This window comes from Pseudochaenichthys georgianus, chromosome 1 (genome assembly GCF_902827115.2).
Source record: "Pseudochaenichthys georgianus chromosome 1, fPseGeo1.2, whole genome shotgun sequence".
NCBI lineage: Eukaryota > Metazoa > Chordata > Actinopteri > Perciformes > Channichthyidae > Pseudochaenichthys > Pseudochaenichthys georgianus.
In genome coordinates this window covers 32,665,830-32,685,777 of record NC_047503.1, presented here as the reverse complement: position 1 = coordinate 32,685,777, position 19,948 = coordinate 32,665,830, and the positions used below count along the sequence as shown (strand labels likewise).

The 19,948-nt window shown below is 38.3% G+C and overlaps 2 protein-coding genes across 6 annotated transcripts; both read right to left on the bottom strand.

The window, feature by feature from the left end:
* Positions 1–1,102: 1,102 nt before the first annotated feature.
* On the bottom strand, positions 1,103–6,118 carry myoz2b (myozenin 2b). 2 transcript variants are annotated; one of them, XM_034084059.2, is made up of 7 exons: positions 5,926–6,116; positions 5,688–5,829; positions 4,524–4,640; positions 3,356–3,522; positions 2,436–2,529; positions 1,772–1,928; positions 1,103–1,695 (listed from the first exon to the last, which is right to left on the bottom strand). In XM_034084059.2, the coding sequence occupies exons 1-7, from the start codon at positions 6,013–6,015 to the stop codon at positions 1,470–1,472; spliced, it is 993 nt and encodes a 330-aa protein (XP_033939950.1). In that variant the 5' UTR covers positions 6,016–6,116; the 3' UTR covers positions 1,103–1,469. The 2 variants fall into 2 exon arrangements, with proteins under 2 accessions (XP_033939950.1, XP_033939956.1); XM_034084065.2 differs by lacking the exon at positions 4,524–4,640 and having other exon boundaries at positions 5,926–6,118.
* A 444-nt stretch (positions 6,119–6,562) lies between these two features.
* On the bottom strand, positions 6,563–19,556 carry synpo2b (synaptopodin 2b). 4 transcript variants are annotated; one of them, XM_034084025.1, is made up of 5 exons: positions 19,471–19,556; positions 18,399–19,351; positions 13,729–14,447; positions 10,975–12,998; positions 6,563–8,170 (listed from the first exon to the last, which is right to left on the bottom strand). In XM_034084025.1, the coding sequence occupies exons 3-5, from the start codon at positions 14,402–14,404 to the stop codon at positions 7,688–7,690; spliced, it is 3,183 nt and encodes a 1,060-aa protein (XP_033939916.1). In that variant the 5' UTR covers positions 14,405–14,447; positions 18,399–19,351; positions 19,471–19,556; the 3' UTR covers positions 6,563–7,687. The 4 variants fall into 4 exon arrangements, with proteins under 4 accessions (XP_033939916.1, XP_033939922.1, XP_033939929.1 ...); XM_034084031.1 differs by lacking the exon at positions 19,471–19,556 and having other exon boundaries at positions 18,399–18,633; positions 19,187–19,363; XM_034084038.1 differs by lacking the exon at positions 19,471–19,556 and having other exon boundaries at positions 19,187–19,363.
* Positions 19,557–19,948: the final 392 nt, after the last annotated feature.

The following is a 19,948-nucleotide window of genomic DNA, read 5'->3' as shown; positions in this document are numbered from 1 at the left end:
TATCACCCAAAAATGCTCTTAATTGACAGAACACCTTCCTTAAAAAACAAGATTTAAATTGTCTATGTCAGATTTATACTCGATACACGTCCATTATATTGAACCTGCATGTATCGCGTTGACTTATAATTCTGTTCAAACTCAACATTGTCCACCACGCAGACTTTCTCATGGTCAAGTCTCAAAACATTGAATAGGTCATTTTGGGATTCAGGGAAAATTGTATTTATTTGTATTCACAGCTAACGTGTTATTTCATTTAAAATGATACAAATCGTCATTTCTGATCATGACAGTATTTGGAAATGATTCTATTTTCAATATTTGAGTTTATATAACCCAGATGTTTACAATTGTATTTTCAGTTTCATTCAAAAGCATTAACTGAAGTGCACTGAAGTTAGTTTTTATAATGTATAATATACATGAAAAAGCATTACACCTAAACTGTATAAATAAAATCATGCAGCTTGATATTATTCAGAAACACAGTGATCTAACTTCAATATATCACTCGCAAACATTCAGTGTATTTTGCATACAGTATTGTCACATTATTGTCACTTTTACATTTTACATTAAGTGTTATCCCACTCCAAACAAGACCATAGCCATGTTGTACAGTCATCACTTGTATTTGTAAAGGAAACGTTTGTTTTTTTTAGTCCATGAATATGCTGTGTGTTTTTTATCAGTTCCTTGCCATCACAGTTCAAAGTCCAACAAAAAAAAAAATTGTCCAGGTTTCTCAGTCCTCCTTCCAGCTACCTCTGTTATTTCCTCAAGAATAGTTTACTATATTTCAGCAGTCAAAAATCAATCCGAGGTTCAAAACAGAGTTCCTGCTGCTCTCTCTAAATATTAATTGGTTTTGCGTTGCATTTTTAGATTCATTTAAGTGAAGTATTATAATACTTAAATACTTTGTATTTGTATAGTCGGTATTGGCATGCTCTAACATAAAGTGTAGCTCTTTATGTATCATGATAAATTAATAACAATTAAAATCATTTTGTGTGTATTTTGTGGTAGAATAATTATTTATAATATATTTAATTGATTGAAATAATAGTAATAATAACTTTATATAAATTACTGCACGTTCCAGTTGTGTACCATCAATAAATAAGGTACATTTTTTATTTACATTACATATTCATCAGGTCATCGTAACATTTATAACATTTACAGTTTTGCTTTCACTTTGAGTGGAAACCCTTCAACATCTTGAGTTGTGTATAGCCCGTTCACTTAGCTATTTACATGATTTTCTTTAAATACAGTTTAAGTGCACACCAAACACACAAGTCAACAAATACATGAAACATGGTGTCTATTGGGGGGGGGAAATCCAACACATTGATAGGGAATAGTGACTGTGCTACTAAAATAACATTTTGCTGTCATTACAGGCAGGGCCATAATACTACAGCCACTTCCTGTTGCCAGGTTACCAACAGAAACACCACCTACAGGTCATCAGACTCGGGGACTGGGATTGGCTCCAGGGTGACAGTGGGGAGGATCAGATGGGTGCCCTCAGATATCCACCCACAGGCCGTCCGGTTGAATGTGGGTCTCTTCACTCCGGGCTCCTGCAGCTCGGGGTACTTGAGGGGGTTCAGGTCTATCTCCGGGAGCTTGAAAGTGATTCCTCTGGGAGCTTTGTCAAATCCCCCAAAAGGAGTGGCGACCCTGTAAACGACATCAAGTGTGAACTTGTTGCTGCGCTCTGTACTAATTCAGTAAAATATGCTTATAGTTTTCTCACCGGTTAAAGCTTTTGAACTCGGGAAGGTCTTGTTTTGGGTCTGGTGCTGAAGTTTCCAGTTTAAGAGTTTCAGCGAGGCTGGGGTCCATGAGGATGGCCTGGTCCCATGGGGAGTGGTAGCACTTAGCTGTGGTGCTTGAATTCTCTGCAGACATGTCTTAAAGGAGACAAAACCACAGAGGCACCATGAGTTCATATTGGGGAAGATTGTCCCAGCATTGAAATAGTTGACATTTTGGGATGCAGTTTACGGGTTAATGCTGAGCGCTTTTGTTTAGTCTCAAATGGGAGGAGGCTAAAGATTTGGAGTGGGAAGGATTATGAATAGAGACTGTGCTTAGAGAACACTAAGACGGACTGAGTTGTCTGTCATTGAGATCCGAGGCCTTAAAATAGCACATAGCCGAAGTGTGCACTCATCATATAATGTGTCGACATGGGATGAAACCCTACTGGAGCCTTTTAGAATAAGCATAGGACTGTTGGCTTGTCTAAATATAATACAATTAAAACAAAGCGTTGATATCAGTTGTCATTATTATAACAGCATTACAGAATCAGTCACTGTTATTTTACTGTGAAGTATTGGCAGTTTTTTGTATAGATTGACAGTAGAAGAAATAATACATATACATTACGATTCTTTTGTAAACAGCATATTTACCTGAAACAGTGATTTCTGGTGTAGCAGCGTTGCCATCAGCGGGTGGGTCCACTTTAATTTCCACAATGTGAGCATTCTGAGCTAAAATATCATTCTGCAAAACAGAACAATTAAAGTAAAGTACAGAATATGTAATAAGTTTCAGGTAACAATTAACACATGTAAAACTGGCACAACTGTAGCTGCTATCTTCAAAGCACTTAGATACATACAAAAACACGCGCGCACACACAATACCAAAAACACTTCATGTGTCTCAAGGGACGTTTCAGTGCTATTGCTGGAGCCGAGATAGGATCAGAGAACATCTAAATACAGTAAGACTGTTCAGTGCACACGGTCCTCACTTATACCGTGTATATATATACTCAATGTAGTAATAGTGCTGAATATATCAGGACCTGTAGGAAAATATTAGTAAAGCTGTATGTGTCACAGTGTTAAACCAAAATAGCAGATGTGCCTGTTTAATATTTTCTCAATTATGTCATTATTGGTGTCAAAATCACACTCTGTATAGTAAGTCATCAAGAGTGAATTGAATTACTCTATTGTACACAGGCTGGCCCCCACACACACACACACACACGCACGCACGCACGCACGCACACACACACACAGAGACACATCAACAGACACTGATAAAAAGGGGAGCAGCTCCTCAGCAAAGTGCCTGTGCAGCCTCTCAGAAGATGTGTCTGGACGATGTAAAAGGCACACGTCTCTTTTTATCCATGTGACACTGTTTTCAAGAGCACATTTCCTAGTGCATTTACTTAATGAGTACAATAATAAACAGATAATATTACACATGTCACATGCAGACAAAACTCTAGATAAACACAAAAAAGTCAGATTGTAAGCGTTCATTTCATCCAGTCATTATTAATTGACTTAATAACACATGTAGGTTGACTTACATTCAGCAGTGTGTTTGCCTCATTTTGGATACTTTCAAATGTATATTTTTCAGATCTTCTCTGGCGCATTTTGAAAAGCCGGGACCCTCTGTTGGAAAGTAATGACAACTCCTCCAACATAATGTCTTTAGGGGTGCTGAGCTTCTTTCCCAGATCCATAACGTCACCTGTGGACCAACAATATATAAAGATGAAGAGGAAGATAACAATCTTTAAAACCCACATTTAGTAGACAATCCTTAATCAATTATTTTGCAATCACCATAATAGTGAGCAAACAATATTTTCTAAAACTAAAACGTGGACTTGTGCCAACACATATTATTAAGTCAAGGGAAATTGTATACAAACAATAACCAAGCAAATGATTTGCCATTTATATTATTGGGCCATTTATGGGCAAAAGTGCCTCATGGGAATTATTATTATTTGATGAATTGCACATTTGTTTGGCAATCATAAAAAGCATAATTGAGACTGAATTAGGGAATATCTTTCACATTATCCTAAGGGTGTCGAGTAGTCAGATCCTGGGTCAGATAGATACCGTTTAGGGGTTTAAACTATATTAACATTGGGCATATGTTGAAATGAACTTCATATGACTTGATCATCACAAACTAACTTGAAAAAGGGGCGGGGGGATAATGGCAGGTGTTGGAATAGTGGATAAATCCGACCTGGTTTTACACCTGGAAATTGCTTCAGACACTAGACAAATATAGGCACAGATATATACCCTGATATCATTTTGTAAGCTGAATAGGTTTGAGGAAGGGTTCATAGATGACAACAAATCTGTCAAAAAATTCAAATGTTCCATGATGTAAGCCCTGTCATGGAATATGAGTTATCATTGTACTTGAGAATTAGTTTTGGACGGACATAATACTTCCTCCTCCACCACACAGACGGTATGTACCGCAGCTGTCACAAACCTTCACATCATCCAAATGACCACACACAGTTGGCCCTCACAACTTCCCTCCCCTCTCCACAAATAGACTTTTAAAAAGGACATTGACAAAGGATTAGCCGGCATAGGTAGTAAATCATCTCATTAGCTTATTTATGGCAATTGCTGGAGTGTAGCTCTGACATTTTAACCCAGATCATATTCTCATTCAGTCTGTGTTCGCCTGAGTCTCAAGTCTAACATTGATCATACCATTGGTACCATGGACCTCTCGGCAAATAGCTGCTGCGCGCTGCTTCCTCTCTCCAGTTGGCATTGTACAGAATTGTGACATTTTGGCTTTGGCAAGGTTGGCAGAACGCAGTAGTGCTGGAAATACATATAGGACACAGGATGTAGTTGTTCTGCCCGAGTCATAAAGAAGGAGTTTTAATCCAAACACTACGATCCCCCAAAACATTGATGCAGCACTAGCCCTTACAAACAGCTAAACACAGAGATTACTGTTCATTTATTACGTTTAAAGTGATCTTTTATCAGATGTCATAGAAAGAAAACGCAATCAGTAATGTTGACTTTTACAACTCATATCACACAGAGTTATATCTCAGTTATTTCCTGTTACATAACTAGCATAATACACAGTCTTTTATAAAGTTCTCCCATTGGCTGTCAGCATTTATTGAAATGGAAAGATTAATGGAAAGCACCCAGGTGATGAAAAATATGCCATATCAGTGTCTCTCCTACGAATGTACGAATAATCTCTCTGTAGCGGTAGCATTTTTTAAATTACCATGCATTGCATAATCCTAGAATCTATTGTTCTGAGGACCACAAACGTCATTCCTAAATCTGGCCTCGTCAGTAGACAAGTATCTGTGTACGTGAACAAATATTAGTGGTATCCCCCTCTATTGCTGTCACATAAATCCCCTGTATAAAGGTCAAGGGTGACTAATATGCCCTGGGTTTATGCGTAATCGAACAAATGTCCAGCAAGAGACATCAAACACATAAAATCCAAAATAACTTTCCTGCATTGTGACTGGTTCAATCATATTATTTTAGCTTTTCTCTGTTGTCAAATGCTGAACATGATGCTACAACACTAAATGTTTAATGTTTAATATCTGAATTATGCCCATCTGCTGTCTTTGTGGCATTAAAACTAGTTTTATAGATGCAAAGTTAAGAAATAGCAAAGCAATTGAATACTAAAGATGAGCATATTTCCAATTAACATATTATGCTTCACCAAATGATGATAAGAAAGTGACTCCCATAATTCATTTAAAAACCAAGCCACATTTATTTTTACCCACAAACAATGACTTCTCGAATTGTCTTCAACCGAACTTCAAAATAATTTAAATATACCAAAAAATACCCCCTGACGAAGCGTTGTATCCGTACCTGTGCTGGGATTCCTAGTGTGCCACCTGTATCCTTGAAGGGGAGACACGGACTCAGGGGTCAACCTCCAGGAGGTAGTTTGATCTTCCCTGATCTTCACACTCCCGGACACTAAAGCCAAACTGTGAGTGTGTCCCTGTGTCTGTTGTGAATGGAATGCAGCTTACATCAATAGGCTAAATTTAACTTGCCAAACACTCAAAACCACTCTCTAACACCATGGGGCAAGGATAGTTACCAGAGGGAGAGAAAGAGAGAGAGGGGAGAGGATGGACAACACATGCCCACTGATGTACTCCGAGGCGAGGACTCCCCTCGAGAAACACATTTCCTTCCTCGTGTAAAATCTTCAAAGTTAATGTGTCTCCGTGGGTGAAAATAACCTCTGAGGGATTGTAACCTCCAAATCATGGAGGTCTTTATTGCTGGGCACAGCTGCTAGGTGTGGACGCCTCGCTTTAAACTGAGTTTTGTTACAGCTATTATCGGTGATCACTGACATTGGATAATGATATACAGACCAGTGAGGCGGGGATTAGAGGGGGGGTGGGGTCTCATCCCCGAAATGGTGATCAGCCATTAAGATTTGTATACAGCAGCATCAAGGACATTACCCTGGCAGCAAAACCTGTTGTCATACTCCTGCCTTTAAATGACCAGTGAAAAAAATATAATGTTGATACATGAGAGAAGTTCCTGATCTAATCCTTAATAAGGAAGTTTACAAACCAGTATTACCTTAATGTTTAATTTGTATATGCTATGTTTTTATGTTTTGTATTTAAAAAAGGACAGAGTCAGAGTATTCATTAAATTCCCTCTTCACCAAAAATGATGCTTACTCCATGCCACAAATAACATTTCAAACATTGAAAGCATCTTCAAGTATTTTAATTTTTCAGTTTGTGTTTTAAAGGTGCAAAAACATAACATAACTTAACACACGGGTAAAGCTCATTCCATAATTAGGATAAAACCATGGCTGAGTCAGACATTTTGAAAACCCTGACACTCAATTAATTCATTGGCAGTTCTACATCTTAAACACCATGCAGTGTGTAATCAAAACGTCATGAATGTATGCATGCGACATTAACTCCTCTCTTACATTCTCTCACACTGAGGTCATCACTATGAATGAGCTCCATGTTAACTGATTGCAAGTTTTTGTAAATATACAGTGTGGCTTCCTTGTAGCAGAGATTGATATTGTATGTCATTACTCAAAGTGCTGCATATTAATAGAAATGTTTACTCTTTTAATATTATTGCAACTATTAAATCTGCAGTGCGAGAAAAAACAGAAAAACAAGATAAGTAACATCATTGTTATCGCTGTGTGAAATATTGAGATGTGCTAAAGTGATCACAAAGCCACAGTGAGTTTTTAGGTTAAGATATGTAACTTAAAAAAGCCGCATTTTGATTTCTTAAAGTTCCTTATTTCTTACTAAATATTTGTAATATCAATGAGCAACAAAACAAAACAAAAAAGCATCTACCAAACACTCCTTTCTTCACGTTCACTTCCGCTCTCTAAACACTTTTCTTGACTGCAGTGCAACCATCCTAAATGAGTCTGAATTGAAACAACAAGATTCTAAAATTATCAATTAGACACAATAACAACATTTCCCATCAATGCGTAGCATGGTAATATCTCATCAGCATCACAACACAATAGCTACAGTAAGTAAGTTGTTGTGCTCTTCAAACCAAGTGACCACTCATAAAGATAGCAATGTTTATCACTTCCTTTAACAATTTAAAACCAACATCTAAAATATTCCTCTTACCTGTATAAGTTTGAACTATCACAGGCCAATAACAGCCTGATTTTTCATCACATTCAAGCAAACATATTTAATGTTTTTAGGCCAAGCTAACTATTTTGTCTTCCATGTTCACGGTACCATCATGTAATTATGTGATGCATGTTTGACCTTATCTTAGTAACTTCTCTGGGCTGCACTTTTCAAATGGGAGTACTTCTCTGGACCTTATCCCATGTATCCGACACTGGCCCTGTTGCCGGGCCTCAGAGGCTGGGCCGGTCTGAAGGGAGGCCCATAGAAGGCTGGTTTCTCAGGTAGAAATGTCCTGCTTATGAACGGTGCCTGAAAAGCTGGGGCTGCATGATAATGACCCATCCCAACAGCTGCAGGATCAAGGGACACCCTGCGCTTCCACTCATCCGGAGGCTCTGGCAGAGATCTGCGGTGCCCTGCAGCTTTGACATTAGAGGCAACAGATGACGGGAGGCTCTGAAACACAAAGGCATCGTCCACTGAACAAGTGGGGCTTCTGGAGGCTGCCTCCCACGGACTCAGTGGCTTATAGACTTTTTCTTGAAAGGATGTTTGCCTCTGCGTCGGTAAATAAAACGCCTGGATTCCAGGTGTGCTGGTAGGTGACAGAAGTCTGGGAGAAGGCATCGAATTCAGTCGCCTGGGTAGACTCAGGGAGCGGCTTCTTCCAAATCCCTGAAAGAAAAGCAGATATTTGACTGGTGGGACAGCAGTGTTGCAGGCTTTGCTGCCACCCTCTGGCTTCATGTAAGCCTGGAAAACTAATAATGTGGTTTGTTTATGTTTTATTTGACCTTTTTCTTCTTTAAACTTAGGGGTTGCGCACTGTTGAATGATAGTTTTGCTAAAATAACTTTACAGTTCCGTAGAAACATTTACGAAAGAGGCTCTTAAGATGCAAAAGAATCAACTAATTTCAAGTCCACTTTTTGTCCCTTTCTTTACCCAATAAATTGCACATGGAATACATTTATTTATTTGTTTGCATCTTCTAAACCTCTTTATATTTTTGTTTTTGCAGTTTTTCTATGAAATGATTGATTTCAATTCAGCTACTCTCACACCTAAAACTCTCTTTTGAAAGTGTTAAAGTCTTGAGCAACATTAGAGATATTAACAAATATTGACAATAAATAAATACTTAAGAACTTACCTGCTGTTGGTTCATTAACAAAACAATTGAAAGACATTGACAAGATTATGAAAGTGTTTTGGAACTTAAAGGGAAAATCCACTTTAAAACACAATTAGCATGTGTCTGCTCAGCCTAAGATCAGCTGTGTGGTTTGACCATGCCTGTGCAGGGCCTTTATCTTCCTATAGCAGGACCTGAACTGCAACCTAAACTTTCTCAAAAGCACTGCTGTTTGAATTATCAATATTCAGGGTTTCTTGACACCTAAATAAAGGCTAGCAAATCAGTAAAAGAATGAAAACCCCAGGACTTGAGACGCTCTCCAAGCATAACCCCATCTCAACTGACAGCTAACCACTTAGTAAATCATTTCTATTTTTGACCTTGTACTCCGAAACATGAATTGTGTAGCGTTAGCAAACAAGTATTGATAGCAAGATATCACATTTTATATGGGCCTGTTTGACTGATCCTTTTCTTCTAAGAAACCATGTTGTGAGTTTTGGCTGTGTGGCATCTTGGTATGTGGAGGGAGTGTTTTTTTTTTTGTACTACACAGAATCCGGCCTGTCTTTAAATGTCAAAAATATTTCATATATATAATTCAATGCATGCAAAATATTTTTCAAATGTGTTATAAGGGTTAATTTTACTTCACTAGACCTCAAAAAACAGTGGGCAGAAAATCTTTTAAGAGGCACGATTTTTTCACTATCTTAAAGGCTGATTAAAGATCCTGTGATTAAAAAGAATAGCAAAGGTCCAGAAACATCATGTCAGTGATTCAGTGACAGTGTTAACCTTCAGCAATTTATCATTTTATATAAATACAAGCAATGAGTTATATAGCCAATAGCCAAACTTGAAGTGCATTTTAGAAAAGTTTGCTGAAGGTTTAGTAATATGAGTAATTTCTGTGTGAAAGGGTGAGGCAGTAAGGAAGATAAAGGTAGAAGAAAAAGTGACTCGGTAGTTCAGGAAAAGTGAAAAGAAGCTCATTACACAAAGTTCACACGTAAAGGGAAAGACATTTAATTGTGCTGAGGACAAGAAGTGCAATAAACAATGATATTTTTGAAAGACAGAGACATAAACACATATAAGACAGTTTCATTTTGAGTTGCTACTGACAGTGTGAATAAATAGTCAAATATCTGTGATAACTCATGTTTGACTTCAAGGATGAGGAGAAAGGTAAATAACTGGCCATAACTGACAACTGCAAGAAAAATATCCAGATAAAAACATTTAAAGTCATCAGGGTTACAGTAGTAATCACAACTCAAGTTAACGCTTGTAGCTGTTGTGATGCCGTTAAAGGAATGAGACTGAAGAAATTGCAAGTTTTATGCATCCCAAAAAAGAAGTGCATAGACAGTTTCTCTCCAGATAAACTAAATAATTAAGCATATCCTGTAACTATAATCAATAGTTACTGTTATCTCAGATGTTAGAATTAAGATAAGTATGATTGTAAGTTCAATTAAAAGAATAAACGTATATTAACCATAGAGATATTAACACATTATATTGTTGTGTATTTTTGGTGTCAGTGATGACTGATAATGCAAGTCAGGCATGTCATATTATTTATGAAGAAAAACAACTAAAGAAAAACAACTCAAACTCGGTTGAACAAGGTTCTATTCACACAATATTGCACATATAATAGCACTTCCTGAGATTCACTCAACATAGCCTCACATTTTCTTTTTCAAGCAAATATGCACCTCCCTATTTGAGGAAGATAATATAATGTGCTATTTTTTCATTTATATATTAATCTACTTTATATTGCATAGATGTACACTTTTTTATATAGCTTTGCTGTTCATTTAACATGTTTGCCTTTCATTTCCAGCTAAATATAACTCTGTACTGCATACTGTAAGTTATTTTGGATTTGACCAACACTTAGACTAGAGTCTCTACATTTTCACCTGTTAAATAAGACATTTTAGATGCTACCGAGTTGCAGTTGTTATTATTTTCCTATCGTTTCAGTAAAGCATGACCATATACTGTATGAAAACTAATGAAGAGCAGCAACAGACTTCCATTGTTTGCCTGTATTGAAAGGCTTCTTAGCAGAAAACGTTGGGCGAGGTGCCATTTGACGAGCACCTCTAGCAATAAGGGATGCAGGAGAGAAAGCTGAAGCTAAGCTGTCACCCATAGATGAATGCTGAGAGGATGCGCTTGCAGGTCGGGCGCTTGGTGCTTGCTTGGTGGTTATGTGATGGGCTGCAGGAGTGATAGTGGACTTTTTATTCAAGCGCTTGTCAGATGCAAGAGACTCAGTTGATCTTGTGATTTGGCAGGCAGAAGAATGTTGGGAACTTACCGATACAGGAGACTTAGCAGGGGCTTCGGCCTTGTTTTGAACAACAGAGGCATTATAAGGAGAATAAGAAGGGTCAGATCTTTGTTTAAGGTTTTTGGTAACCTCAAACTTTGAAATTTGAGTTGGTTTGGGGCTTTGGGTATTGACTATCTTTGATTCTTCAGTTGGTTTGGGGCTGGGATTTTTGGCCACAGGGACTGCATCGTACTTGAAAAGTGAAGAGTCCAACTGATAGGGCTGATGTTTCATGATCTCTAAGGGGTTAAGGTGCTTTGGGGCTGCTTTGGGTTTGGCTTTGGTCTTAGTCTGGATTTTGGGGCTTGTGGACGGGGGTTGCTTGGCTGCAGATTGAGGGTGGAAAGGAGAAAGAAGAGGGTTGTATGATGAAGTCGGGGATCTTGTTTTGTTAGCCTGCACCTTTTCACCATCGACAACAAACTTCTCCATACGGGACTGTCTTTTGGAAAACAGCTCCGCCCCTTTTCCCGCCCTGGTTGCACCATCCCCAGCCCGATTAATACCGACTTGACCCTGTGGAGAAGCCTGTGATCCTTTTAACGCAGGAACGTATGACTTTTCTGCTTCTGTTGAGTAAGAGGCCACTGAATTTGGCATACCGTTTAAATTATTCCTTGATGGTGAAGGTGGGTGATGTGGGCTATAAGTGGGACTGTGGGCCTGCATACTCACAGAGGACTGTGACGGCTGTTGACTCCAGCTATTTGTGGTTGGCTGAAGATGAAGCTGAGAAGAGGAGTTGACGAGAGCACAGGCATTGGCAGGTGTTTGAAGTTTTGCCTGAGTTTGATCTGGTGCCCAATCGTTGGCCATGTGTTGAGGCTGAGCCCAATCTTGTTGCTGTAAGTAATGCTGACTGTGAGGCCCCATAGTATTGTGAGAAGGTTGTGAAACCGGACTTCTTGGGGGAATATGGGGCTCACATAAGGGGCTCCTCATCATCCATGGTGGGCAGGATGGGTTGATGGTAGGTTTGGGCGCAACTGGAGGGGGATTCTTGAGTTTAATTGTTCTGGGTTGCATAAAGTTACACGCTTCAGCACCTAGACTAAAGAAGTCTTCCTCACACTCAATATAAGACTTCCTGTCCCCTTTGTTTTGAAGGCGAGGATCTGATCTCTGCTGCATCATGGATGACTGTTTATTATTGGCTTTCCTTCTAGACTCGGGTAGGATACCAACCTTTATTGCTGGCACAGATATTCGCTCATCTCTTGAGGCTATGATGTCTCCAGTTGGGGACCAAACCTGTGGGTTAGTGTTAATAGGCACACGTACTTTAAATCTCGGTTCATGCTTCCTTGGCACTGGATTGACGCCACCAAGCATGGCAGGAGCAGACGTGCTGATGTGAAATCCAAGGAAAGGCTTCGCAGTTCTGTTTGGCACCAAGGGTTTAGGCACGTTGGATTGGTTGTTCATCTGGTTAAAACTTTCTTGGTATTCTACATGCTGCTTGACATTTGCATCCATGTAGTTGGCTTGATCACTATGCATGTACATCTCGTCATTGTCATAAATATTCTGGGCTTCTGTGTGCTCTGGTTCTGCTAATGTCTCCACAGGTAATCCTTTGTTCCTCAGTTCTTCCTCCTCCGACACAAGTTCATCTATCCGTTTACGACGTCGCTCAAACATCGAAACACCCCTTCCTGTAGTTTCTGCTTCCATTTTTGGAGCACTTGCCCAATTCAGATTTAAGTTATGCTGCTGGTGATAAACAGAATACTCCTCTTCAAACTCAGATTCACTTGTTGCCACAAAGTTATACCCGGCTGCTCTGACGTCTTCAGTTTCCTCCTCTATTTGATCTTTGCTGTCAAGCTTGATCTCACCAGTCCCGTAACTCACTAGTGTATACTTTTTAACCCTCTGGCGACGTTTTTTAAACAGCAAGGCTCCCTTGTTTTGAGGGTTGGGTGCATCTGTTAGCAGCCGGGCAATTCGCTTACATTTGGACTTGGTCTCCTTGACGTTTCTTTCTGATTGGCTGTCGTGACTGAGCCCTGAGACAAAGAAAGAGAGAGGGACAGTGAGAGGAAAACAAAGGTTCATAAGATAAAAACACATTTGATATTGATATGTTTGTGTTATGAAGATGAAACCTTTATTATTATAATTAACTTTTTGTTTGTTTGGTTTTTAATAATTATGAATTTAATAAATGTTTCCCCTGCTTAAGCAAGCATACTAAAAAAAGCATCATATTTACTTACAGCCAACTTAGGGCTTCCATGAGGCAAAAAAAGTGAGGAGCTCATTTTCCATTGCTGTCAGTGTTACGACTGAAAAGGAGTCAGGTAACAGGCCGGGGTGACACATGCTGGTGTCAGTCAAATGTGTTTCTGCCGGCCTCATCATATGGTCATATTTTATTATTATCCTGCTCTGACTATTAAAGCCATGGGAATTCTCCCTTTAAGTCGACCTCAAATAGACCCCACATTACAGCATGAAAATAACTAGCACCCACAGTGCTTTGCACAAGTTATTTATCCATTAAATGTACTCATACAACACCAATAAAACCCACAAGCTTAAATGTAATTTAGGATTCTTATCAAAATACAATTCATGCTTTTTGTAAGCAAACACAAAATGATATATTATGTTTTAATAATTTACAAGCCATTCAAATAAAAGCAACACAAAAAACATTTGATATTTGCTGGGCAGTTGGCAACACTATCTTCCTGTGTCTACTGAAACCTATGAGTGTTGAAGAAAGATACTTACGTGTAGACCTTGCCCTGTGCCTCTGCGGTCTGCACGGATCTGTGTCAGAGTCCGAGTTCCACTTCTCTGCATGCTTTGCAGCCTCAGCTGAAATTCTAAAGAAGACAGAAGCAGGAGGTGCTTCACTGCTCCCTCCTTCCTCTGAGGATTCAACCCTCCTGTTCCCAGTCCCTGGGCCCTGCCTATTACTGGCTCCCAGGGGCTGCCCTGTGGTCAGGGTCAAGGCCGGGGTCACATCAGCTGCAACGCCAACAGAGGACAAAGATAAGCGGGAATGCGGCCGTGATATCTGGCCAGCGAAATGCTCGGAGTCGGAGCATTCTGGTTGCGGGGAAAGTGATGTTGGTGAATGTTGCATGTGAGGAGACTCTGTAATGGACTCTCTTGATTCACTAAGGTAGCTGTCATCCTCTTCTTGGTATTGAACATTCTCTTTACTTCCACTATGTTCAGTCAGGAACTGTTGCTCCCCCGCAGATTCCCATTCCTGTGACTGAAGTTGTTCTGGGGACTCAGGATCAGACCTCTCGATGTGAGCAGGCAGAGGGTCTAAAGGGTAATCTGCATCACTCACATCATCTTCATTGTAGGACTCACAAGGTTCCTGGGAACCATCTGAACCGGACCATGGGACCAAGTTATCATGGCTGCCTCGGTCTTCAATTTCTGGGTCCATCTCTACAGCTGTTTCACAATGTCCTGGATATCACCAATAACACCTTCAATAAGACAAAAAACAAACAGTCAAAGGAGCCTTTTAATATCATTAGAATTTTTAGCACACTATTTGTACATGTTATGTACATAAAAGACCCCTAAAATAATCTCCACCTGGAGTAACTTGAGTGTTAACACTTAATTTAAGGATTTGCCAGAGTAACCACTTTAAAGGTTGCAGAAATAATCAAATTCCTACAAATATATCTATAAACTCCTTTTCCTTTAAGTGTTTACAGTTCATATCGAGAGATATCAACATTAGTCCACTGTTATATCTCAAACTACTATGCATTTGCCTGATTATTCCTATCCCCAATAGGAAGTGCAGCTTTTCTTTGGCAGTCGCATCAGGGCTGCCATCGCTCTAAATGGAATGGTATGTAATATCAAGGGGGAAGCACATCCAAGAGGATAAGCAAAACAAATGTGGTGGTTGTTTTCCGAACTCCTGTTTATACAGGGAGGTTTCGTTCCCTCGGCTGTTCTCATCTATTATTGCAACACACATCAACACTGCAATCAGCATCTCCATTTAAGAACTGAATCTGAAAGACTATTTGTTTTATACATAGTAGAAATACTAGGCCTCCTTCTCCTCGCTGAGAGTCTGTGTTTGTTTTGGTCCTGAAGTTAATTTATATCATTGCTTCATCCAACAAAAAGGATACTAAATTATCCCAAACTGTTTTCTCAACACATTATTGAAATATCAATATTTTTAAATGAGCCAGTGCAAATTGACAATTGACAATGTATTTTTCCATAAATGATTAAAGCCAAACCTTTTTTGATTAGAATATGGATAGTAGGCTAATGTAAAATGGTGCATTCACAACCTAACATGACGCTATCAAATTAAATAATCTTACTTGTTAGTAAAATGTGTTCATTTTAAGATTAGGGTTTATAACAAAGGAAGTTTTAGCAGTTTGATACTATTTTAATAACTGCAGGATATACAAAACATGTACTGTTGTTGCAATCCCAAACCTTATATTTAAAACATAACATTTCCTGACATCCACCAGAAGGTAGCGCCATAACCCTGCAGCCTGTGACCTAAACTAATTCCACTTCTGATCACCTGAGTTAAAAAAAAAAGCCATGTTAAGAGTAAGAAACTCCACAATCACAGAAAAAACACATTTTGCCACTTTACAAGCTGTAATTATTGTTGTAATTATTAAGTGTTTACAACAAAATCCTTAATATCAGCTGTGCAAAAAACAGAATGATGTGAGACAAAACGTTGATAATGGTTAAAATCAGTGTTCAAGGAAGTAGATCCTTTATCTTTACAAATACTATGGTGATAAAATACTCTGCTACAATAAAATTCCAGATTTAGAAAATGTTACTTAAAGGGGACCTATCATGCAAAATGCACCTTTTGATGTATTTTATGCATAAATATGTGTCCCCGGTGTGACAGGGAACTCATGCAGCGTGAGAAAATAAAACCCTTTCTCTTTTCCTCCGTACCCAAATCTTTTAAAAACGGGGGTACAACATATAACGAGCCGATAAAGATTTGCTGCCAATATGACGTCAAATCGGCGGCGGACCCACGGAAAGTTGCTATCAGAAACAATGCCTGACGTGTTTTGGACGTAATCTCGTCTTTGTTTACATTAGCAAGCCTCGCTAACACTGTTTCAGAAATAATCCTTGATGTGGTTTAGAACAGGGTGGCGTTTCATTACAGCAGAATTTAACTTTATCTCTGGTAGAATTCTGATCAGGCATTAGCTCCGCCTCCTCTTTTTTTTTTTTTAAGCTAAGGACACAAAATTCACGTTTCTCTAACAGGGCTGCGAAAGAGAGGTATGAGCAGTATGAGGCATGGCTACAATGGGTGGTCTGTTTGGTATTTTAAGCAAAAAACTTCACAGACATGTTTTGTATAGGTATGGCCCTACAATATATTTTTCCGATATAGCATAATAGGTCCACTTTAAGTGCAAGTAGTAAAGTATTAGCACCAACATAAACTTCAAGTAAAAGTGCTCATTATGCACAATGGCCTGTTAAAAAAATTATATAAAGTACAGAAGTTGTATCAGTTAAATGAATTTCAGATTTCCTTATTTCAGTACTCGTCATGCAGAATTGATATTTTCCCAATATTATATTATTATGGTTATTATATTATCCTGTTTTTGTTCATGTAAGAGCATTTTAGTATTGAAGTTGGTCAAGTGGACAATATTTGGATACTTTAAATACTGTGTAGATTAGTAGTACAGTACTACCTTATACTATGTCATGTGTTTTTCTATACAAAGTAACCGTGAGTGCTAAAATAAATGTAGTGGAGTAAAAAGCTAAATATTTGCCCTCTGAAATGTAGTGGAGTAGAAGTACAAAGCAATAAATAGAAATACTCAAGTAAAATACAAATATGTCAACTTAAGTACAATACTTGAGTAAATACACTCAGTACATTTCCATCAGCGGTTATAATGTACATGTGCATTAGCTCTTTTTTTAGCAGCTAGACCCGTTTTGAGGGCAATAATGTAGAATAGTGTTACGAAACACTTTAAAACTTGTTTTCTACACGGTTCAAAACATATTATAGCTGTTGCTCAGAACAGACAATAATAACACAAAGCAATATTGGAGGATAAATAAATTAAGACAGGGACAGCATTGCACACATACAGTTCATGCACAAATGTTTTTACTTGCAGAATGTGGCATGGTTTTGTGTGGAACAATTTCACTGGTTTAAAAGTTGTTGAAGCCTCAGATATATTACATTTGACCTCTTTGCATTTTTGCTATATAGCTATAAAGAGGCTCAATGCAGCTCAATGATTAATTAAGTTAAAGTCCCTTACACACTTATGGCCCACGCTTCCCTTCACACTTGGTTCCACTTCATTTTAACAATCAACCATCATCAAGCCTAACTTTGGTGCTGCAGAGGTTTCCGTTTCCTAGTATGGCAGTATCTTCAGTATGATGATTCATTGCCATGGAAACAGGGACTCAGTATGCCTGACAAACGAGTGACCTCTTGGTCTGTGGGATGACCCCTGTGAGGATTTAGCCCGAGCGGATTAGATGTTTTTCCACACAAATAGACTGCCTTGTTTCAACCACTAATGACATGAATCATTTTTAAACAGCCTCCTTTAGTATGCATGTAGAGAGCCTTACAACTGTACATAATGAACTGAATATAAGTATTGGTAGAAGTACTCAGATCTTGTAGAAGAGTGTAGGAATACTCTGTTACAATTCAAAGTCCTGCATTCAAGATCATACTTAAGTATAAAGTAGAAAAGTATTAGCATCAAAATATACTTAAAGTACCAAAAGTAAATTATGCAGATTGGCACATTTCAGAATAATATATGCTATATGATTGATTGATTGATTGATTGATTGATTGATTGATTGATTGATTGATTGATTGATTGATTGATCATAATTGATTATGCATTATTGTGTTTATCAAAGCTGGTAACGGTGCAGCTAGTTTTAAATACTTTGTTAACGTCCAGGGTAGCTTGTGAATGTTAGTCAAGGTGTAACAAAAGTATATTTTTAAGTGTTGTTTATATTTTCGATTATTAATCCAAATCTGCAAAGAAATTAAAGGTACTAAATAAATGTAGTGGAGTAAAAGTACACTATTAAAACCAATACATGTTTAAAACAGTACGCACAGAAAAGTATTTTGATTAAATTATATTTAAACTCTCATTTAATTAGTTGCAGCAGCAATTACAGCCAGTATTTAGCCTGTTACTTTATCACTATACATAGCTGTATCCATCAGAGCCTAAAGCAGACTTTGAGAAATATCTCAATAGTAAAAGGTACAATGGTAGGATGAACGTAACTAACAGATATGGCGTATGGTAAAAGAAAAACACCATTAAAAGATCGAAGGATTTTCTAAAAAAGGAATAACTTGCCAAACATCATCCTTTACTTACAGTTTGAAGCACCTGCAAAATACAAATTGTTTGTCCAAAAAAAGGCCTTGAGTGGATATCCAGCACTGTAGACTTTACATCCTGATAGTGTCAGACCTTGAACGCAGTGTAGAACCTCTGAGCACTTGTCGTGGACTGCAGAGATTCGGGTTCAGTTCCTGACACCTTGCTCATCCATGTATGCCAAAGCATGTAAAGACAAAGAAGAAAAGGTATCCCTGCCGCCAACCCCCATCTAGACAAGTTCTGTCAGTGTCAGGCAGCTGCAACAAGCTGACATAATGAACTTATAAAACAGTCAAGATGTTTTGTATGTGAGATGAAATGGTATCAGTATAGGTGATTGGCATTTATATTAACTTCTCTTGAAACTACAGAAAGAAATACAGAGAAATCTACTTTTTAAAAAAATCTACACACATCCACTTCACGATAGTTTTTAATGACTACAGTTACAGTCTGCAATAATAAGAATTTTTTGATTGCTGTCAAAATAAGTTATGAAACAGGGTTACTAGAATCCGGGGCAAAATGTCATTATAAAGCTGCTGTAGAGTAAATAGATGATGTAAGACATGCTGTCCTTTGACAGAATGCCCGTACATGGAACTGAAGTCTGAATATCAAACTGAGGTTCACAGAATTAAAACAGGAATGGAGAAATAACTCCATCCATCACACACATCAATAACCAGTCAATTATTATTTCTAGTTAGATTTAAATTCAAAGTCCACTTATATATTCAGCACCATGCTTATTGTGTGAAGATAATCAATGGTTTGTTTACCTGATTAATACTCCCAAGAAGATGTATGCATCCCACAATTTGAAAGTGTCACTCATTGTTTACTTTATTTGAGGACAGCATCTCCTTCCTGCAGTCACTTATCATGCAGAGGCAGTTGGATATGGTTCAGCAGCTTCCTTCCTGCCAGACTCATGGAACGAACGTCTGCCAAACACAAAGAAGAACCACGGTAAAGAGGAGAGAAACATATTGTTATAAAGGCTTCTGTAAACCATTAGCCACATACTAAACTACTAAAGATCAATCCAGGCTAGATAACTCACCTGCTACAGCGTGCAGCCCATCCTGCCTGCTGCCTTTTGCCTGTTTTCAATCTATCTGACCTATTTTTGTGATCATAGCAAAAGGCCAAAAATGATCAACAAAAAATAACAATCCAGTAACCCCTGCAGGAGCAGGTGGGTTATGGGTAATTTTAGTACATGTACAACAGTTTGTAACATAATCCTAAATAATTGACATGCTTAAATAATTTGCAGGTGGTGAAAAAAAGTGTTGTTTGAGTCCTTTCCTGAATTTAGTAATCCATTCATGAAAACATAACGTATTGTCAATGTAACAGGGAATAATCAACAAGCAACAACAAAGTGGCATTTTCCAGGTCTGAAAGGGAAGCCAATGTGGAGAGGCTTTAAATGAGCATTCTTTCAAATGGTCGTTTAGGGACGTTTAAACAGGTTGCCTAAAACTTTTTATTGAAGTTTATCAATCAATCAATCAATATTTATTTATATAGCCCAA